Source organism: Manacus candei, unplaced genomic scaffold (genome assembly GCF_025592945.1).
Source record: "Manacus candei isolate 608988 ecotype Guabito, Panama unplaced genomic scaffold, ASM2559294v1 h1tg000041l, whole genome shotgun sequence".
NCBI lineage: Eukaryota > Metazoa > Chordata > Aves > Passeriformes > Pipridae > Manacus > Manacus candei.
The window spans coordinates 7,374,222-7,397,761 of record NW_026138089.1 but is presented as its reverse complement, the minus strand read 5'-3'; the positions used below and the strand labels follow the sequence as shown (position 1 = coordinate 7,397,761).

The window sequence follows — 23,540 nt, the reverse complement described above, 5'->3', positions numbered from 1 at the left end:
GATTATCTTAGTGTTAAAGGTTTACCTTTCCTGCATATCTTAACTCATGTTGATACTCTGCAGTAGTTTAGGTACTTAAGTTATTGCTCCAATCATAAGTCTGACTTCTTTCCTAGGTGCTAAAGCTAAGTTTGGCCACAATCCTGCAGCAGTTTAATGAAGTGAAAAACACTGCATTGCATTTTGATATTTGTAGTATGTGTAAAATTAGCATATGTTCGATTGCAATATAGGTATCTTGTGGTACTCTTAACTAAGCCTGTATTTTTTTAATGTTTTGAATAACACTGCATTTATGCTGTGATTTTTACTTTAGGACTTGGATTTTGTTCGGTTTATTGTCAACTGTTTTACAGATTATTACCCAAACTTCCTCAGTAAGTATTGTATATTAAATATTAACACTGTAAACTTCTGTTATAAGAGCATTTCATAATATGACAGAAGATGGGGGAGACTAAGGTTTTTGCATATTCTTTCTGGGGTAACTACATGGAACATGTGGATGTTACAGAGTCAGAATATTTTTGTGTCCGTAAGCACAACTTTGTAAATAAATTTTACATTAATCAAAAATCAACTTTTTATGCAGTAATAATCTAATATGTTTTTATATATTGAAAATTAATATGAAGATATGTTAGAAATGAATTGGCCTGTTATTTCCATTGCTTGTTGGTACTTGGGTAGAAGCTTTAGAAACCTGCATGACAGTTTGTATCCTTTAGAATTCTTCAGGGGATGAAGAATGAATAGCTATAGAAAATTTGAGGGAACAATGGCTTATTCTGATAATAAGTAAGGCGTGTTTGTGTGCACACTTGGGTAAGCTTACTTGCGTGCCGATTTTTTTATGGATAGGCAAACATGGAATAGCTTTTGCTAACTCGTCTTAAACATGTTATAAATTTTAGGTGAAAGTGTTTGTGAATATTGAAATTCTGTACAGAAACTGCTGAAACTCTGAATATTAGATTTCAGCTTGCTGATCAAAGTTAAAAACTTTAATCAAATATCAAGGCAAGTGCAACATTGTTCTTCTTTTTTTGACATTCAAGAGAAAATTTTGGAACACTTCCAAGTATTTTCAAACTTATATGCTAGAACAAGGAATATTTGGAGGAAATGGATTTACAATGATTCACAGTACTTGTTTCTTTGTGAAGAAGAGGTGCTGAATATACCAGTTAAACTTTTTCCTGTTCAGTAGTTGCTTTTCTAGGTCAGGTTGAGATCTTGCCTTTCTTTGCCTTACTTGAGAGATTAGTTATTAGTAACAATATGTCAGAAAAGTAATATCCCAGGAAGTATATAAACAGTATGGAACTTGAAATTTTATTATCTCTCTTCCAAGCGAACAGCCATTGTTTTTATATAGTAATAGCAATAGGCTCATACAACTTAAAAACAATTATACAAAATTACTTTTACAGGGAAGGGAACATGGAGGTGTTGAAGTAAATATTGGCTTTTTACATTAATATTATTGCTGTGCTTACTCTTAAACAGAGAAATGCCTAACACTTGGCATTCAGATTTTATTTTTTCTTTTCAGCCAAGATAGTAATATTTGAAATGCCATGGATAATGAACGGTAAGTTGTTGTTTGTTTCTTTCTCTCTCTTCAGATTGTGATAACTCTTAAAATGTAGAGACATAAATAGGAAGTGTTTTTCTGCTCTGTGTAGATACAGATGAATGGTGGCATTTCTTAAGCATGGATCTTTCAATCTGTCAATTTGATGATTGCTTACCTTTTATTTTTCCTTCTAGCATTGCATTTTGGATCCTACTTTAAATGGAATCCATATTCATTGTGTTTTTTTTAAAGGCTGGGAGACTTTGAAAACTAGTCTATTCCTTAAATGTTTAAGGAATCCCATGTATTTTACTGTATATTCATGTTTTACCATCACTGAAATAACAATGGTGTTTGAAAATACTTTGTAGATCTAAACAAGGATCCTTTAAATCAACAAAATATTTCAGATAAGAAGAGTGTATACTTATCTTTCCTAACCTGTCTCAGTCAGATTTGAAAATACAATTGGTTTTACCCCCTCAGTACTTCCTGGGCTAAATTCCAAGACAACAAATCTATCAGTTATTAAATCAAAGATACTTTTTCCATCTTCTCTGTAAATACTCTTTTCCTTACACTGTTTATCCCCATTATAAAAGTACAGGACCTGCTCTGAAAAGTATCTTAGAAGATGTAGCTCACTTGTGTTGTGTAAGATCTACCAAAATGGAGAAAAAAATCCTACAAAAAAATAATTCAAAACCCAACAAAACCCCTTTGCTGACAACTTATGTATACTCTTTTTTTTTGTTTGTTTTGTCTTTAAGCTGCTTTTAAAATCGTGAAGGGTTGGCTTGGCCCAGATGCAATAAGCATGTTAAAGTTCACAAACAAGAGTGATGTACAGGAATACATCAGTGGAGAGTATCTGCCACCTCACATGGGTGGAACTGTGAGTATATTAACATTTCATACCCCTTCTGTAATAAATTGAGACACCTATATAAATTCCATGTGTGGGGTCGAGAGTTGGCACTTCACAGATGTGAAATGTTTTGAAATTGTTTTGCCAATGATAATTTGAAAATATAAAATAGGTTAACTTGATAAGAATTTGACATCTGGCAGTCTTAAACAGAAATAGTTTTTCTGAATCATTCATCCACTTACAAGTCACTGGAAATCACGTAGTTTTTCAGACTTTTAAAAAAAAAATATGTTTTAAGTGCATTCTTCCTTCTGCTTTTTTCCAACCTGATGAATTACAGATAGTGCTGGATTATTAAACAAGTTCTATGAACAGAAAGGAGGTTTCATGTCCCTCTGAGAGTTGTTGTCCTGCTCTAAAGCTATGATTCACTAAAGGCTGTTATATTACAGTTACTCTTTGTTGTCTCTAGGGCTGCATTTTAAGACATGGTTGAAGATTCTTTTTAAAGAGTGTAGTAGAACTTCAAAGTGTATGGTACAGGCAGTATCACTTCAGCAGAACCAGAACCCCATTCCAGTGCAATCTAAGAGTGGAACACCACAAGCATGTTGCACAACTGGTTTCACTTTTCACAAAGCTAGTGGATTAGTTTGCATAATCTAGTGGATTAGTTTGCATAATCTAGTGGATTAGTTTGCATAATCTAGTGGATTAGTTTGCATAATCTAGTGGATTAGTTTGCATAATCTAGTGGATTAGTTTGCATAATCTAGTGGATTAGTTTGCATAATCTAGTGGATTAGTTTGCATAATCTAGTGGATTAGTTTGCATAATCTAGTGGATTAGTTTGCATAATCTTTATAATAGAATTTGCAGAAAAAAGATGTTTTTCCTTTAAAGTTTTCATAGGCCACTTATGGTAACAGAATAAACCCACTGCAGGGAAGTTACTTTTAATTGTTCTGTTTCTTTTCTAAAGTATTTTTGATGTTATGGCAGTAACAATATGGAGAAAAGGATGGTTGTGGTTCAGCAGTAGTAGGAGAATCCATCTTCCTTTGTGTATAAATTCAGGGGAAAGTTCAGGTGGTCAGAGCATATGAAACTTGTTTTGGGAATATAAAAGAATATCACCTTGGGAATTACCTTACCAGTTAGTGATTGTTGATCAAGTTGGCTCTATCCATCTATTGTATCCCACATTCTACCATTTCCAGTTGATATGGATGATGGCATTCTTAAGGCATACACACCTTTGACTGACCGAGAAGATTCATTGCCTCTTCAATAACATTTTGTGCCAGACTGATGTACAATATATACCCTCATACAGAACATGTAAACACAGTAGGGTTTTAGTTTGTGTACTTGCCCTTTGTCAGAAGATGGATTTAACAAGGATGGATTGATCAAGATTCTACTGGTGCCAGTATTGAACAATGTGTGCAACTAGAATGTTGTGGTCTTCACCTGGGTATCTGAATTAATAGCCCATAGCTCATGTTCTTGGAAGCACCTTTTATATGTCATGACTAACATTTCATGGCCACTGTGTACATGTAATCTTAGAAAATAGCACTATGTTTAAGATATCTATACCACAGTTGGCAAACCTGGTAATATAAAATCTATAGATCTTTAGATTTAGATAAAAGAGAACTGTAAGTCTATAGAATAGATGTATCAAGCGTGGGATAAATCTGTCTTGTTTACCTGTCTGAGGTTTTTACCTTGTTAGCAGATAAACCCATGTCACTGAAACTTACAGGCTGTGACTTTGAGTTATCCCAGTGATGAGAGTTCAGCTGCTGAAGCAATCCAGTACCAGGGATTAATGAGGCCAAGTGAAGTGTGCAGCAAAATTGACTTCCCTTTATTAAGGTCACTTTTGTCATATGCCTTTCATCACATGCTAGAAGGGAGTAAAAAGGCTTTTTATCAGTTTGGCTGAGGAAGCTGGATATTTGTCTTGTATTTGCAAATGGGGGGTGCCAGTATTCTGGAAGCCTGCTGCAATATTTCTAACAATCTGGAGTCTTAGTCTTTTCTTCTATTAGTGGATTAGTCTGTAACTGATGCTTAAAGCTTGTCCTTCAAGTCCTTAATAGGATATTGTTTGAGCCTGTGGATACCTGTTTCATTGACCTAAAGGTCTTTGTTGCTACAGCCTGAAGAATATGAGAGGTTTACACCTTGATTATAGATGATAGGAAGTATGCTGTTTTGTTTGTATTTTCTTTGAGTGGTCCCATCTAAGATTTTTCCCTTTTTTTCACTCAACCTCACATTATTCCTTGTTTTGAGAAAATATACTTACTTGTGGAGAGCTCTCTTGGAACACCTTTGTAACTCCCTGCTGGATACGTAGTTTTGGAACTGTGGGCATTGCTCAAGTCTGCCTCACAGGAGTCAAAGCTATGTTAGAGTTTTTTTCCACTGGAAAAGCTGCCAGACTAATTCAGTTTACTTGAAGTTTAAAACTGTTTGAAAATGCAGTAGGAACAGAGATGCCTGTTTAAACACTGTTTATAACATTAGATAAAACTGTTTTGAGAATGTTAAGAGAATTTCTAGTTAGCAAAAACTGGTTTTTACTGGTCATTTAATAGAAAAGATACCTTTACTGTGGTCATTGAGAACTTTAATATGCTACTTCAACATTACTCAGATGTCTTAAATATGGTCTTTAAGTTGATTTGGCATTCCAAAGACTGAGGTCTGACTTGCAGAGGATATGCTAAAGGTCCACACACTAGGTTAAGGTTCAAGGATTATTTGGGGTTGTTTTGTGGGTTTGGGTTTTATTTCCTTTTCTAGAATGGCTATTATGAAATGAACATGCAAAGAACAACTGATGTCGTTCGTCACTTTTGGAGTGTTTTTAGAAATAACTGTCGTAAGTTTTAAACCACATCTTCTAGAACTAGGAAGAGAACTTCAGCATTAAGACTCCAAATGCTGATTCTTGATACACCAGCTTCAGCAGTTCTACTCTAAATAACAGTTCCAGTTGACTGGCTTCATTGCATGACAGTATTTATTTGTCTATTGATGGCAAAATAAAAACTACTGGTAAATGTCAGCTTTCTGCACAGCGGTACAATTTAAAATGGATAATTGAAACATACAAGTAATGTGAAATAAAAAAAATTGTTAGTATTTCTGTTTGAAAAATCCTAGAGAAGGCACTTCTCACACTCTTAAATAGCCAACTGTTCCTTTAAAAATCTTTTTCTTTTAGGATTCTTTCAAGTACAGTTATCCTCCACTGGTTGATGATGATTTTCAAACTCCTTTATGTGAAAATGGGCCCATTACTAATGAAGATGAGCATGAAAGTAAAGAAGAGCTAGATGCAGACACCAAGGAGACGGGAGAGCTGAATGAAGCACAAAATCTTAATCAGAAAAAGGTATCTATGAAGACTTAAACAAGACTAGCTAAATGGTTACAAAGTGGGACAAGAGGCATGTCATTTTGGTTATTTGTCTTTGTTTTGTTCTGTCTTCCAATTTGACAAAAGAAACCAGTAAAACTGAAAATTTATACTTGCATTTCAACCTTGGCTATTAGTCTGTTAGGACAAGTTTGATACTTCAGAGTGTGTAAAATGTGTACCAAATACTTAGTCTATCTCTTGGAATATAGTGAATTGTAAAATTAAAAAGGGGTTTGTTCTTCTGCTTTGAAAGGTTATGTTTTTCTATTTGGTTTATTTTTAATTTTGGGATATTTAGTGGTGTACATCTTGAAATACATCTAGGTTTCTGAGTTGCTTAAATCAGTATGTACATGAGAAAATATTAAGTTAAATATTTATACTGTATTGGATGTTAATTTTTTTCTTAAATTATTGATAAAATCTCAAAGTATTAAGATTTTCATTTATTCTCAGGAGAAATTGTATTCCTACTCCATCAGTCCTGTTTTACAACATAATCTTCCTGCAGTGTTGTTTATCCAGAAATAAAGGCATTGTTTTACATTTTTTTTCAAGTTCACATGAAGTGATGTTTAGGAATATGCAGTGATAATCACAGAGGATATTGCTTGTGAAAATAGTAGGAAAAATCTGAAATTCACCACTTTAGTGCCATAATTAATTTTGGAATATGCATTGCAAAACTTCTGTTTAATGGAGTAGAGTACTTACACTTTCAGTTTCATTTACTGTTTCAAGTTTGTCAGAATAATTTGAAGCATGCAGCTCACTAAGTAGTTCAGTTGTTCTTTGCAACTTGGCCAGCTTTTCAAAAGAAAAAAGATAATTTCACTGACCTTAAGGTCAAAAGGAAACATTGCATAACAATGGTGACTTCCTGACCATTAGACTCAGTAGCTTCTTTTGCTTGTAGTGTATTTTCCAAGCTATGATTCTCTGATGCAGAAATATGAGCAACTCCTGTTCAGTGTGTGAGTTACCTTTGGTGCTTAATAAGCCTCAGTATTTGGGCTTTTTAATTTTTCTGGCTGACCTAGCTTTCTACTCTACTTTTTTTTTTTTTACTCTTGAAATACCATAAAACAAATAATTATTTTTTGTTTTATACAGTGTAATCAAGTTGCTACTCAATTTTTTTCAGTGAACTGTGATTGACTTCTATGTTCATCATACCTGCAGTTTTGGATGCACCAATTCAATCAGCATTATTTCTTTTATGTTCTGCAACACTTCAGAGTTTCATCTAAAAGTAATGAAGATATGTTCAGCATCTCTGCAATGTGATCAAGTGTGGAATTGCTACTGTGTTTTCTGTTCAGTGTTGCAGTGATTGTATTGGGGCGTCTGTTTCAATTGAAAAGTTTTACAGTGGATGAATAATACCAGTGCTTTATTGTCTTAAACATTTGAAGTACTGTAACTTAGTGTGTCTGCAGTTTTCAAAAACTGACTTGGGCATGAGGAAAATACATGGGGGAAAAAAACAAAGCAGAAGTTTTGTGTCATGCATGTTTATTATGTTATATAACTTGTATAGCAAATCACTTTCTTCAGTGGATTTCAAGCAGCTTTGGGGAATGAAAACATATTAAGCTTGGTCTGTAATATGTAAATTGTTGAAATAAGCCTCCTCATATTCTTTGAAATGCCTGCATGATTCTGTAGTGTGTAATCCAGGTTGCTAGTTAATCATTGTAACTGTCATTTTTACTCAGATGAATTCTATAGAACACATTTCCAAATCAGAGGAAACTGACAAAACAGAGGTCAAACCAAAAAATGCAAAGAAAGCATTAACTACTTTTAAAGGACCTTTATTACATATCAGGTAATAATAATTTTCCTCAAGTTTCTTGTTTTGTTTTGGTTTTGGTGTTTTTGTTTTTTTTTACAATGTGCCTTGGACACTTGAGTACTGAACTAGTTGGTTTTCAAAATAAACTGGTTTTTCAGACTATTAGAGGTAAACAAGTTATAAGCATCTTTTTAAGACTGATTTTTACAAAGCTTAAAGGATTTTTCTGGTTTTACATGTTTTTAGTGAATCTTTTTGTCACCATAGGCATTCTTTTTGTACTGATAAGTATGCATTTCATAAAATTGTAGAAATGTTTCATTTATATTGAGAAACCATTTGACTTAGTTAAACCTGTGCTTATCTGTAAATGAGAGCAGTGGTTTTTGTTTGATTGCATTGGCTTAAGAAAAAACAATGCTTTACCAAGACAGCTTTCACTGTTAAATCTTGCTTGAGTTCTTTTACCTTAAGATGGTATAAATGTCTACATGAGTAGTTTGCACCATTTAAACTTAATGAACGGGTCCAATTTATTTTGTGTGGCAAGTGCTCTATATAAATGACACATCTGCCCAGAAGTTTTTGTCAAAGATGCTTACATCTTGCAGTTAATTTACTTTTTATCATTAAATTAGGAAAAAGAAATCAATTAGCCAATATCGCTTTTTCTTTTCACTGCCTTTCAGGTCAAGATGCTTGTTTAGAATTTAATTTAGATGTTAACTTTTATTTTCACTTACAGTTTGCTATTAGATGAATGAAGAAAAATGTCTAATTTTTAGGTAATTTCTTAGCTAATTTTGTAAGTGCTGTAATGAATTAGTTTTGGAATGAATTTGAATAATGACATGCTCATTAGCTTAAAAATGATTTTGTATATGTAAATTTTTCCTAATTTTGAGATGAAAAACCTCCTCTCTATAGCTGTAGTGTCTTGTATGGCAGGACAAAGGCATAGACAGCAGAATTGTGATTTTAGAAAGATGTAAAAAATTTTCTGGGACAATGACAAAAGGAGATGTCTTCTTTCACCTACTTTTTATTAAAAAAAGGGGGCAAATATCATAAGCAGACAACAAAAAAAAATTGCAAACAAGCAAAACTAACACCCAACCCCCCCAGACATACCTTTTTTTTTTTTCTCTTAAAATATTTCAAGCTGCCCTTGAATATAAGGGCTGCAGTTGATGTAAACTACGTGGAAGAGCAAACTTAGTCAAGTATAAAGGTGTCAATACTTGTAGCCTTGCAGTCATGGAAAATAAAATATTGGTATCTCCATTGTCTTTGTTTGTTTTGTTTTTAAAGTAGACTCATGAGTGCAGTTGTTGCTCTTCATCAATGCTATAACTCTGTTGAAACCAGAACTAGTTTTCATTTCCCTGCAGTGATTCTCAGGACACTGAAGTTGATTGAACTGATAACAAACAGTGCCATTTATAACCAGTTGTGGGCACCTATCACAGTGACTGTAAGCTCTGCCACTGTGATTAACTTGCATCCTTGCTGATCCCAGCATTGCCCCTGGAGCCTGACCAGGAAGCTGAGGCACTGCAGCTCTAGCACCATGAAATTGTGGACCAAAGCTGGGTCCTTGTGTTCTTTTGTGTTTGTAGTCACACTCACAGAGGTGACTCCCTCATTTAGACCACTGTTGTATTTGCCTTGCATATACAGGAGAGGGCTGGCCTCTGCCTTTCCTCCCCAATAAATGACTTTGGTACAACACAAAGCAGCCATTTACTTTCACTGTCTGGCAAAGACCAGCTCATGTGGTGTCTTTTGGAACGAGAATTTCTAGTACAAGTGAAGTGGTTACATTACACACATCAGAGTAGTGTTTCTGTGAAAATTAAAAAGCCTAGGTGTTTGTTTAAACAACCCATCCTCCTAACAGCTACACCTCACCCACCCCCAACACTGTGAAACTGCTTGATTTCACAAACAAGATTCACAGAGTAGTGGCCCTCAAGCCTTTTTTTTCATTTGTTTGTTTGTTTTCTTTGGCCAATAGCCACAGTGGTAGAACAAGAAAGATCAGGTTCTAGCAAAATGATCTCTTTTTGTGGTTTGTTTTGATGCTAATTAATATTAATATTTTCCTGTCTCATTTATGGTTTATCTTGCAATTGCTGTAACACACAGTGCAGTAGTACAATATTAAGATAGCCAAAATACTTGGTAGATACAATCCTTCCTGTCCCTACTGATCATTGGTTACTTAAGTTGAGAATTTGGAAATTAAAAAAGTACTGAGAGGATGAGGAGATAGAATTACTCTATGAAGCTGTTTTAAACCCATCAGTTTCTTGGTTTCTGCCTTATTTGGCACACTTCCTTCTTTCCCACCAAAAAAAATATATATTCTTGTCATGTGGACTGTCTACTGCATTTTAGAATATCAGCACCCCCTACATGCACAGTCACCACTGGAATCCACTTCCAGCATGGGCATTCAGGCTTGCCCTACAGCACCAAGGGTTTTTCTTCTCAGCCAATGCACTGCTTTGTTTTAAGTGAGAGAAGAAAAGATTCATACTGTAAAAGGAGGTCAAACTAACACAAAATCGGCATTCTAAAAAGAGGACAAGGGATAAAAACCATATTTTTTGAAAAAGGTTTTCTGTTAAAAGAATCTGCAGTTGTGTAGTACTGCATGGTGCAGCAGTTCTCTGTGTGCTCCTAATGTGACATAATGAAAGAAAACATTTTGACTTGTTACTCAGGTTTCCTTTCAACTTAGATGAGCATGCCTTTTGCCTAGTAGTGTTTCTTTGAATGCTCATCCAAAATTAGTTGTGTTTGATGTGGTTTAAAATATTTCATGCATGACTCTCCTAATTGCACAAGAATATTAAAAACAAGCAATAACTTTATTTATGCATGTGACACCACAAATATGCAAAGACTGACTCATAAGTACAAGTGAATTTAGCTGTACTGGTTGAAATGATTGCCAGTTGCAGTGCACTACATCAGTACTGGGATAGATGTACAAGGTGATAATTACTCCCTGTCTATGACATCCTATATTCTTTAAAATTAGCATAAATTAAAATCAGCAATGCTTTCCCTTAACATAATGCTCTTAAGATGCAGTGGCTGACTCTATATATACGTTGGTTCTTCCTGTTGTTGCAGCTGGTCATGCTCTTCTAGATGGGAGAAGTCAAGAATAGTAATCAGCTGAGGCAGCTAGTTCCACTTGTCATGAGTCAACCCTCAGCTTCACTACAAAATTTCTTCTGCATTGTGTTTTCACAGCTTTGTTTTATGAAAATCTGTTTATACTTACTGTAGGTTGCAGGGTTGAAAGTATTTTATGTTCCTGTAGGTGTGGTCAGGTTTCTTCTATGATATGTTGTAAAGATAATTTGAAGAAACTAATTCTTTTCATATTTCCTGTTAGCCCAGCAGAAGAGCTATATTTTGGATCCAAAGAAACTGGAGAGAAAAAATGTTTGATAGTTCTCACAAATGTCACTAAAAACGTAGTGGCTTTTAAAGTAAGTGTTTTATGTGTGACTTGGTTTGCTTTACTAAATGTGTAATTTTTACTTGTTAAGGAAGAAGAAATGCTATTAAACCCATTTTTTTATTCTGTTGTGATGTTTGAAGCAGATCAAAGAAATCTTCTGGCTGAATTTATACCTATAATGTGCCACCTCTAAGGGGATAATCAGTATTACAAATCTTTGGAGCACTGACTGGGAAAGAACTATAGTGATGGTTAGTTTTTTAGTGAGAGTTTAATACTTCCTGAAGAAGAAAAATTGAGCTTGGAAAAGTCATCTTTTTAGAATTCTTCTTTTTAAATATTGGCTGGAAACAATTTAGTAATGCTCCAAAATGATGGAGATCCATTTGCAAATGTCAGCATCAAAAGAATGAATGCAGTTATATTTGCTTCAGAAATACTGAGTTGACTTGCATCTTTATATGTTTTTTTTCCATATTTTGTGTTCTCTGTGCACTGAAATAACTAAAGTTTCCATATTTCATATTAAAAATTATAACGGATAATCCACTTGATATTCTTGGCTGTTTTTAAATATGTATGCAAAGGAAAAATAGCAAATGCAAGAAAAGAAAGATAAAAGTGGTTGAGAGGAGGAAGAAGTCAAATACCAGAATCATATTCCTCCTACAAAATTATGTATTTTAGAGACTTGTCCTAATATTCAAGCTTTTTGGGATTTAGTTATTAAAGAATGAGGGAGGTTATGAAGCAGTTGTAGTTTGTGCATGCATTTACTCTATATTTGGTATTTCTTGTTTATAGGTGAGAACAACTGCTCCTGAAAAATACAGGGTTAAACCCAGTAACAGCAGCTGTGAACCTGGCACATCACTGGATATAGTAGTCTCTCTTCATGGTGGTAAGTAAAAATTTACAATACCATTTTTAAGAAATCTGGACAAGTTTTATTAATAGATTGATGCTCTAAATACTGATGTTTGTATGTGCTCGCCGGTGTTTAAGACTGACTGACACCTGTGTCTGCTTGACTTGTTTGAGAATGTTACTATATGTTAAAAAAGCATGGATGTCATCAGTAACTGCCCGTACTCATTTACTACTCCACTTAGGTATAAGCAACTGTTATCTTCAGCCCATTCTGTTTCTTGTCTTGAAAAACAAAAAGCCTGATTGGCAGCTGTCTCTCCTGTTCACTAGTACAGTGGGAGTTTATCTGCAGGAAGTCAGTTTCCTAAATTGTAGCAAGGACAAGTGAATTTGCTGGTGAATGCATTCTTTATGAAATTCTGGGTTGCTTTTGAATTGTTCAGATGAAACTAGTTCTGTTAAAACTATATAATTTTGGGAAAACTGTAATCAAAATTATTGAGCTTTAGAGAATGATTTCGTTATTTTTATTTCTAGTAGGTCACTATCTGGTGTCCTGCAATCAACCAGCTCTCATTTTATAGCACTTTCAAAATGCTTCTATACTCCTTGTAATATTGTCATTTTATCTAAGCACACATTTATTGATTTGGGTTTTTTTCTTCTTTGAGGGCAGGTTTTTCAGCTTCTCTGCAGGATCGCTTCCTTATAATGGCAGCAGAAATGGATCAGTCTTCTGGAGCAGGTGCACCAGAACTGACTCAGTTCTGGAAAGATGTCCCTAGGACCAAAGTGATGGAACATAGGTGAAGTTATGTTTTAACTAAGCACACAGATATTTGTACTCTTGCTTTCTAGATCAAAAGCTTTCAAAAGCATTGGTGAACTGAAGAAGCCTTTTCAAACTATCATTGCAATAGTCATTTTAAAAATTATTCAACCAGAACAGATAATAAAGAGCATATAATAACTGTTAGATAGACTGTTTACTATTAATTATAAAATGTTGCAATAAATTTGTGATTTTTAGTGTGCATTTTTGTTCCCTTTTCACAGGCTCAGGTGTCATGTCATAGAAAGCAGTAAGCCTTCTTCTCTGACATTAAAAGACAATGCGTTTAATGTTCCAGCAAAAACAAATGAAGATTTACATATACAGGTACTACTGTATTCCTTTGTGCTGCATATTGAACAAAATTATAAGATAAAAAGAATTTTTGCTGAACTTTTTTGGTACCTTGTAAATTAAACTATTTGAAAAGGTCAGCAATTGAAAGTAACTAAATCAGTCGTAGTGATTTAATTACTTTGTTGAATGACAATGGTTTAATAAAATGCTACTTTCAGTGCAGTTTACTCATTCCTTTTACGTACATACTGATCTGGGGTACCAGTGAGCCTCAGTGGTATCTTTTGCTTCCTAGTGTAAAGATGCTACCTGCTTGATACAGGCTGTATGGGTTACCCATAACTTAAGATTTGAAGCTCCTTTATGGAACAGAATCCTGAAGTATGTAGTGATAGAAAAGGTATTGCTGAGGGGTCACTGTGAGAAGTCTTTTTTTTTTTTCTATGCTTATAGTTAATGTCTAAATAGCTCAAAATTTCTGAGTACTTTCATGCACAGTAATTCTAATTTAATGAAACTGTTCTATTTTCAGCTAACTCGTTTACTGCAAATTAATAAAAGACTTGAAGAGCAGATGAATCGCTGCCTCTGGTTCCAGCAGTTGTCAGTTGTTTTATCTTTGCTATCAGTTACTGTTGCTGCCTTCTGCTTCTACCTGGCTTCTGCCCAGAGAAGCTAAAGAGAGTTGCTGAGCCCTGGATGTGCTGGTGCCTATCGTGGTGTGTTGGAGTAGAAGAGATTGCAGTGCTGCACTCAGATTCTGGAACTGCCAAAATGAGGTTTGTGAGCCTACAGCAATGAACAAGGATACAGTTTGCTGGGGGAAAAAAAAAAAAGAAGAAATGAATGACCAGCAAATGAAAATACTGAAATCACTGTCTAAGCTGACAATTAGAATAGGGCATGAGGAAGATGTTAGAGCTAGGGCCTATTTTCACTGTACAACTCAATAAAAACTACTGAACTGGAAGGAGGAAACCACATACAATATTTAAGCTGTTTAGATTTTTTTTCCTTTATTCAACTACTTCAAATACAATATTTCATTTCTTTTCATCATATTCATTCTTACATTCTGAATTACTCTCATAGAAGATATAAGCAGTCGACTTAGTGTATTCTAAGGTTAATCTGTTCATTCAGGAAAACTTACAGGCATTATGTAGTACAGGCAGATTTTTTATATAATCTGTGTACGTGCACATATAAAGGAAGATATTTGTTAGTAATTATTTTGGTAATTCAGACTCACTGCTTTCATTGGTTAAATTCCTTATTATTTTGCTGCTTCTGAATGCAAAGTTACTGTAAATATTTCTTACCAAGTAGCGTACACACAAGACACTATTCCTATTCTTTTTTTTCTTTTTTTTTTTTTTGTAAAGGAACTTGTATTCAAATTGCAGAAGGAGTGTGATTCTTGCCTTTTGGATTGTGATGGCCTATTATTGGTTCATAAAAAGGCTATTAAATAGTTGGTGTAAGAACTTACTCTGAGTTGTGCAATATGGTTAAATTACAGATGAATTTATGAAGAAAGCCAGTCAAATCAGGAATTAAGTAGTGTAGAAGGCAACATAAAAGTATTATATCTGCCATTTCACAGAAACTTATGGAAATGGCAAATGAAGCTAGGGAGAACTTCGCTGACAAGAATTCTTTGTATTCATTGCTGTAAATATGTATATTAAAATGATAAAAACTTAAAAGGAGACTGATGGTATCTTTCATACATTTAAGATTTTCACTTTTAAAGAGATTTAAAAAGTTAAAATAATTCCATTACTAGAATTAATTTTTCCTACAAATTGGCTTTGTAACAGATCATTTAGTTTTGTCTGCTGACCTCAATAGATGAGAAGCAATTATTGAGGAAAAATAAAGGTCATACTCTGCTTCTGTCTTTTTGCTTACAGTGTGTTGCCGATCTAGGATCATTTCTGGGAAACAGAAAAGGGCAGTTTAAAATAATGCATTAATAAACAGATTAACTAAAAAAGCCAGCAGTTTGATTACTAAAAAAAAATACCATTTAAAAAGCAAGATTACAGAAATGTTTGGCACACAGTCTTCTGTCCTTTCTTAATTTATACAATGTTTTACCACATCTGCATTTTCTTAATTTTTCATTAATCTCATTTCTGTTCAGTTTGTTTCTCAGTATTTTGTTTTCCTAATGAGTTGGCAATTTATATTATTCACTGCTTATTATGAAGCTGTTACTTGGGTTATTTTTATGTGCATGCAACTCAAATGTTTTGCTTCCGACAAAGTGGGTTGTTGTCTTATTGAGAGAGGTAACGAAGTAATTTGTAACCTTAAGATAATAATAACCATGCTATTAAAATACCAGTTCCTATTTTGGAGTGGATTGAATAGCACTTTATTGTAAAATTGCAAGAAATATATTCTTAAGAGTCTTTGCCAATATGAATATTTTAATGTTTTGGTGCTTTCATATATTTCAGTATTTTATTACTTATTTTGTTATTGGTATTTTCTTTGTATGATGAATCAGATGAACATCTTTTCTATTTTAATATGTTTTAGAAAAATACAGTTAAAAAATAAATATGAGGAAATACACAGTCTTGAATGTTTAGTCTCTTAAACATAGCTGTATCTCCTGACGTTTTCTTGTTAGTCTGCAGATACTTAATATGGGATCAGTCAATATGGTAATGATTGTTGTAGTAGTCTGTTGTTGAACAGAAGCTGTGATGGTGCTTGTCAGACAAATGTAGAATGGTTGATATTGGCTTCTTGAACAGAATGTCCGACGTGATCACACAGCTCCTGATATTGGCATGTTAAATGGCACCGTGGCACAAGTAGTGCAAATCCACACAAAGCAGATCCATGTCGTCTAAACATCGCACAGTAAATGGAAAAATATATATAAGAAAAAAAAGAGGCAAAGTAACAGTACCTTTTCTTAGCTTAACATTGACAATGGTCAACTTCCATGTTTTTCGTCTGTGAGAACTTCGTTGTTTCCGTCATCACAAAGCATTTCCCAGTATTTTCCCAGTTGTCAGTTGTAGTTTCAGATTTTGTTTGCCAGCCCTCAGAAACACAGATTTCAGCCAGTCCATTTTGGAAGGTTTTGTGTTTAACATACACTGCATTACACAGTTCACAGCAGTAACATGATTTGGCACCCAAAACTGAGGGAATAGACAAAAGATTGTTTTCAAATTTTTTACTTTTTTACAGTACATGAAACTCGGTTTATAAAGCTGGGGCACTTTAGAACTCTAGGCAATTCACAAAATAAGATTTGATTACATAAACTATCAAGATCTAAGATTTAGTTTTCCTTTCCCTCATTGCAGAGTAGTGGTTAACCTTGGCTTTTACAGACAATTAAGAGACAGCAATGATTGTAATCCTAAAAATTGGCAATTTGTACCCCAAAAGAGCACATACTCCCTTCCTAGTAAGTAATTTTTGTGCTCTGTTCTGAGCTTCATTTTTTTACTATGTAAAAGATTAGACGTTTTGTAAAGAAAAAAAAAACAACAAAACAACCACAGGTGTGATGGGCAGCAGTGCCAGGAGCAGGGTTTTTAAATTGCCTTTGTATTTCATCAGTGAGTCCCTGCTGTAACTAATTTGTCTCTAATGTCTGCCTTCAAGTTCTCAAACATTTTGCCCTTGCTTCCAGGGGTTTTTAGTTTATATGGGGTTTGTTGACTGTATGGGATTTTGTGGAGAGCATTTTAAGTCACTGCGCTGCCTTGGGGATCCTCATATTTTCTATGTAGTTGCACTGAAGTGTAAGGGTATAAATGCTGTTCTGTTATTAAGCACGGTGTTAGTTCATTCATTTTTTATGCCTTTGTTGTGAAAGTGGACATTCAGTCAGAATAATAGAACAAATAGAACTGTTCTTCAAAGCCCATCACAGGTGGCTGTAAGAATTCACTGGTTTAGGTCTCGTAGTCATTCTGTAGGGTGTTGTGTTCAAGACACAAAGGTGTCTGTATGTACAGTATATGTGTTCATCTAGAAAGAGCTAATCAGTTCTAATTAGCCAAGAAGAGCAGGTTGAGTCTTCTTTTCTGAGGTTGAAGAAGACATCTTCAGTCAGTTTCTGCAGTGCATGTCTTATTTTCCCTGGAAGATGGCTCACTGAGGAATTACCAACCTGGTGTTACGGCAGTTGCTACATTTCCATTACATTTGTGTTAACACAGGTAAGTGATGATAAGTTAATGGTTCCAATTAGGCATACTTTTCAATATGCCTGTTTCTTGGGCACACTTCAGCTTCAGTAGCTTCTGGTTCTGTCTCCTGCAGCTGCTGAGAAATGTGACCTCCCACTTTCAGTTTTCTGAATCGTTTCAGTCCCACTTTTCGATTCAAACCTCACTGATCTTGCTTTTGACACTTTTATAGTGCTTGCATACAGTGATACACATAGACACAACTCAAAAAATAAAGTGCAGGAAAACCACCTCTCCAGGAATGTGCCAGTTGTGAGAGGTTTTCCTTGTTTGTAGAGGAGGTGAGTGAAATTCCACATGCCGGCCTTTGCTGGGACCGATATAGGTAGATCTGTGCAATTACTACTTTGCTGCTTCTGAGTAGAAGTACTGAAGTTCCCAAGTTGTATGAGCAAAGAGTCAGCAGTTTGCCAGATTTTAACCTGTTGGTATCTCAGCTCCTGGCTTAATTTATTCACAAGACTGATGCATCAGCCTACCTGTTTGTCATGCTTCACTTCTGTTTTGCTAAACACTGAAGGAAGCACTGTGTGATGAATTATTGCTGTATGATTGCAGCTAATAGCACTTGTTTTTTAGATTGTAGTAGGCAATTTGTCCTGAAGTTAATAATGAAGTCCATATAAGAAACCTTTTAGACAAAAAAGAAAACAAAAACAAAAAACCAACTAACTATCAGTTACCAGTCATTGTAATCTTCACCACAGTCTAAAGTGTAGCAGTAGCCCACCCAAAGGACTGATACAATCTTTCTTATGCCAGTTCAGGGTCTTTTGATATGTTAGTATCTGTTAGTAATACTTTATTCTATTCACTTAATACTAGTTTTGCTGGTATTGGAGCTGGTTGAAATGCTGGAAAACCTGAATATGAAAAAAAGCTCTGTAGCTTCTGTTTATTTATCTTTCATTTTCTCTAGTCAGCAGTAGAATATATTCATTATTTTACTGTCACTTGGTGGTTTTGCACAAAATATTTGTGAAGGTTTTCCTTTCTCTTAAAAATATCGTATTTAGAAGGATGATAAATTATGTGTTTCCTTCATCTTGGTTAGCTCTTAGGATAGGCCAACACTTGATGGTGACTTAGCCAACAAGATGCAGTGATTTTCTTGAAAGTATTCAAGGATTTATTATTTTTTCATTTTTGCAAAAGCATTAATTTGCCTCTCTTTTCTTTAGTCTTGATCAGAACTTGCTCCTGAATCTGCACAAACTTACTTGACTGAGCAGCAAAAGACTTGACCTGTGGGAACTTGCCAGAACAGATAGTTGAATATGTACATTTTGTTACAGACTCAACTACAAATAAAGGTTACATCTACTCTTGTTGTTCCAGTACATGTATGTAAGATACTGTGAAGTAGCCACACAATAAACCTGCATTGCTGCTCAATGAGAAAGTAAGTGATAAAGATTCACCCTCGTGTTAGTTTTTATCCAGACAGTCAGGAGGGCAAAGTGGAAAAATGCTACATAACGATATGGTCTTCCCACAGCAGGTTATCTAAGTGGTCTCTCTAGAGTAAGTGTTCCTCTAATTTTGAGCTCAGGAGAGGGATCAAAAACAACCTTGATAGGGTCTGATCCACTGTGTTTTCCTTAGGTTTGCAAAGAAAAGCTTCGGACAAGAGAGCTCAAATCCAATTCTCCACTATCAGTCCCACCATGACCATAATCTCATTTTGTGTTTATGATGAAATCTGAATTAAGATATCCTCTGGGCAATGATGATGTAGCCTAACAAATCCTGTGTGGCATTTCATTTTTCAAAATTACAACTCTCTTTTATTTCCTCAGCTCTGTGTCTGTTAAAATAATTGCCAGTTTTATTTTTGACAGCTTGGAGCTATATCTGAACACCTGTTCTTCAAGCCTCAGGGAAAATGTCAGAAATGAGGAACATCATTTAAATAAATATAGATTACAATAGTACTGTGAAAAAACAAACATAAACAGAATTTGTTAAGCTTTTTCTCAAGAATGCTACAATTGATAAATTACTGAAAGGAAAAGTGGATCTGGGCAAACACCACAAATGCTTCATTAATCTGGTGCAACTGACAATTACAGATTGATGATTGACCTATGGCATCTGAATTACTATAACTCTCATGCCCTGAAGTCCATTTTTCCTGTACCCAAGTAGCATTTATCTTTTTTTTTATTATTATTTTTACAATTTTGTTTGGAAATGAAACTTGCAGCTGATGGTGATGACTCATAAAAAGATTTCATAGTGTGTTCTAGAGAAAATCACCTTTGTCTCAGTCTGGAGAGACTAGACTGTTTGCTAAAGAGGGTGAGTTGTGAGGTAGACCAAACTCCTCTCTCTCTGCAATTGTAATGTCAAATTAAGGGGCTTTACTCGAGGAAAATGTGGAAAAACAGAAGAAATAACAACCCTTTATTAAGAAATATATGAATGTTGGCAAAAAAAAAAAAAAAAAAAAAAAAAAAAAAAAAAAAAGAAAAAAAAAACAGTAACACCAAACAAAACAACACCAGCAACAACAACCACAACAACAAGTCTAAAAGAATACTCCTCTGTCCTTTAACACAGTCCTAATTGCGGTCTGCAGGGGGCGCTGTTGGGCCGCTGGAGCTGCAGGGCCTGCAGTACCTGGTCACGGTCGGCAGGGGGCGCTGTAGGACTGATGGAGCTGTAGGACCTGCAGTACCTGGTCACGGTCGGCAGGGGGCGCTGTAGGACTGATGGAGCTGTAGGACCTGCAGTACCTGGTCACGGTCGGCAGGGGGCGCTGTGGGCTCCGTCAGTCACCCGCGGGAAGAGGGGACCGGAGAGAGAGGTCCCGGACCACGAGGGGAAGCCGAGAAGGAGATGAGGGGGGTCCTCGCCTCCGTGGGGGCGACAAGGAAGGCAGGCAGCACACTCCCACGGGAACTCACCGCTGTCTCAAGTGGCGAAGACTCACTGCAGTCTCAGGTGGTAGTGTCTCCAAAAACTCCTCCTCCTCTCCCGCGGGCAAGCAAAAACTCTCCGATGAAACACAGCGGCTCCGGCGGGCGGGACAGTCAGACAGGTTGAAGCCAGCAGGATGGGAGGGCGAGCCCCCCCAGGATTAACAGCCAAAACAAGCTAGACCTCCGGTCCCCCTCCCCAACGAAAATGCCTGTCTGCACCCCAGAGAGCCAGCCACACACCCACCCTGCCTCTCCCCTCCCAGCCAGAGTCTCCACCAGCCCCGCCTCCGTGCCTCTTCCTTATCTTTCTCCAAGATCGGTCGTTAACCCAACCCGGCTACATCTTTGGTAATGCTAATAACCTCCCTCCCCCCACTCACTCCGTTTCTTCTCCCTTGGAGTGGGGCAGGGGGAAGGAAAATTCCCCTGATTTCCTAATCTATAACATTATCCACCCCTAATTTTTCTTCCCCATGCTGCCACACTTATTAGGTTAAATCTTTGATCCTCATACGTACATGCAGTATTCCAACTATATACTCATCCACTAGTAGGTAGATACACATACAGATACAGGTGCAGGGTTACATACAGATACAGTTACAGCCAGCTCACCCCAGAGTAAGGTTTCCCTGAGGTATGCACCGAGTTTCTCCATCTTCCTGCATCACCCACCAGGTGCAGCCGGGCCCTTGGGCAAAAACAATCCCACGAATGGGTTTGTCTTTGCTCGAGGTAGGGTCAACCCAAACCTTTTTTCCTAACACACCCCTCGCGTGAATCACGGGGACCTTATCTCCATCCACGGTGTGGAGGGACTCTGACTGGGCAGGGCCGGCTCGGTTGATGGAACCTCTGGTGTTAACTAGCCATGTAGCCTTTGCTAGATGCTGGTCCCAGTTCTTGTCTGTCCCTCCACCCAACGCCTTCAGGGTGGTTTTCAACAGTCCATTATGTCGTTCAACTTTCCCTGCGGCTGCTGCGTGGTATGGGATGTGGTACACCCACTTGATGCCATGCTCCCCTGCCCAGGTGGCAACTAAGCTGTTTTTAAAATGAGTTCCGTTATCTGATTCAATGCACTCTGGGGTACCATGTCGCCACAGGACTTGCTTTTCAAGGCCCAGGATGGTATTTCGGGCAGTAGCGTGAGGCACCGGGTACGTCTCCAGCCATCCAGTGGTGGCTTCCACCATAGTAAGCACATAGCGCTTACCTTGGCGGGTTCGTGACAGTGTGATGTAATCAACTTGCCAGGCCTCCCCATACCTGTACTTACTCCAACGTCCACCATACCATAGGGGCTTGAGTCTCTTAGCCTGTTTAATGGCAGCACAGGTCTCACAGTCATGGATAACCTGGGAAATAATGTCCTTGGTTAAGTCCACCCCTCGGTCTCGTGCCCATATATGGGTGGCATCTCTGCCCTGATGGCCTGAGGCATCATGAGCCCACCGTGCTAGGAACAACTCTCCTTTGTGCTGCCAGTCCAAGTCCACCTGTGACACCTTGACTCGTGCGGCTCGGTCTGCCTGTTCATTGTTGCGATGCTCCTCATTGGCTCGGCCTTTGCGCACATGGGCATCTACGTGGCGGACCCTCACAGTGAGCTTCTCTGTTCGGGTAGCGATGTCTTGCCACGTATCAGCAGCCCAGATGTGTTTTCCCCCGCGTTTCCAATTGGCCTTCTTCCATCTGTCCAGCCATCCCCACAGAGCATTGGCTACCATCCACGAGTCAGTGTAGATGTACAGCTTTGGCCACTTCTCCCGTTCTGCAATGTCCAATGCCAGCTGGACTGCTTTGAGCTCTGCGAATTGACTCGATTCTCCTTCAGTAGCTTCTGAAACTTGTCGGGCGGGGCTCCATACAGCTGCTTTCCATTTGCGCTTCGTTCCTACAAGGCGACAGGAACCGTCAGTGAAGAGGGCGTAGCGTGCTTCTTCTTTCGGTAGTTTATCAAATTCTGGAGCTTCTTCAGCCCGTACCGCCTGCTCTTCTGCTTCCTCATCTGCTAGACCAAAACTCTCGCCTTCCGGCCAATTTGTGATGACTTCTAGGATCCCAGGGCGATTCAGATTTCCAATACGGGCACGCTGTGTGAGCAGAGCGATCCACTTACTCCATGTAGCATCAGTGGCATGATGTGTGGTGGGGGCCTTTCCTTTAAACATCCAGTTCAGCACTGGTAGTCGAGGTGCCAAGAGCAGCTGTTCTTCTGTACCAATCACCTCAGAGGCAGCTTGTACTCCTTCATAAGCCGCTAGGATCTCCTTCTCTGTTGGGGTGTAATTGGCTTCAGATCCCCTGTAGCTTCGGCTCCAGAACCCAAGTGGGCGACCTCGAGTCTCACCAGACACCTTTTGCCAGAGGCTCCAGGAGAGACCTTTATTCCCAGCTGCAGAATAGAGTACATTTTTCACATCTGTCCCCGTCCTGACTGGCCCAAGGGCTACAGCATGTGCAATCTCTCGTTTAATCTGTTCGAATGCCTGTTGCTGTTCAGGGCCCCACTGGAAATCATTCTTTTTTCGGGTAACCAGATAGAGAGGGCTTACGATTTGACTGTACTCCGGGATATGCATCCTCCAGAAACCTATGGCACCCAGAAAAGCTTGCGTTTCTTTCTTGCTGGTTGGTGGGGCCATGGCTGTGATCTTATCGATGACTTCCGTCGGGATCTGACGACGCCCATCTTGCCATTTCACCCCCAGGAACTGGATTTCTCGGGTAGGTCCCTTAACTTTACTCTTCTTTATGGCAAAACCAGCTCCCAGGAGGATCTGGATGATTTTCTTCCCTTTCTCGGAAACCTCCTCTGCTGTGTCCCCCCATATGATGATGTCGTCAATGTATTGCAGGTGTTCTGGAGCCTCACCCTTCTCTAATGTGGCTTGGATCAGCCCATGGCAGATGGTGGGGCTGTGTTTCCACCCCTGGGGCAGTCGGTTCCAAGTGTACTGCACGCCCCTCCAGGTGAAAGCGAACTGTGGCCTACACTCTGCTGCTAAGGGAATGGAGAAGAATGCGTTTGCGATGTCAATAGTAGCATACCACTTCGCTGTCTTGGACTCCAGTTCATACTGGAGTTCCAACATGTCTGGAACAGCAGCACTCAGCGGTGGGGTGACTTCATTCAAGCCACGGTAGTCCACAGTCAGTCTCCATTCTCCGTTAGACTTACGCACAGGCCAGATAGGACTGTTGAAAGGTGAA

General features: G+C 37.6%; 1 protein-coding gene across 2 annotated transcripts in view; it reads left to right on the top strand.

The window, feature by feature from the left end:
* Nucleotides 1–14,014, top strand: part of MOSPD2 (motile sperm domain containing 2) — a 28,503-nt gene extending 14,489 nt beyond the window's left edge. For both annotated transcript variants that reach the window (XM_051795039.1, XM_051795040.1), the window contains exons 6-15: nt 317–377; nt 1,556–1,594; nt 2,350–2,474; nt 5,696–5,866; nt 7,612–7,724; nt 11,104–11,200; nt 11,977–12,073; nt 12,719–12,848; nt 13,099–13,201; nt 13,704–14,014. In XM_051795039.1, coding sequence (XP_051650999.1) covers nt 317–377; nt 1,556–1,594; nt 2,350–2,474; nt 5,696–5,866; nt 7,612–7,724; nt 11,104–11,200; nt 11,977–12,073; nt 12,719–12,848; nt 13,099–13,201; nt 13,704–13,850 — 1,083 coding nt within the window. In that variant the 3' untranslated portion in view covers nt 13,851–14,014. The remainder of the gene's footprint in view (nt 1–316; nt 378–1,555; nt 1,595–2,349; nt 2,475–5,695; nt 5,867–7,611; nt 7,725–11,103; nt 11,201–11,976; nt 12,074–12,718; nt 12,849–13,098; nt 13,202–13,703) is intronic.
* Nucleotides 14,015–23,540: the final 9,526 nt, after the last annotated feature.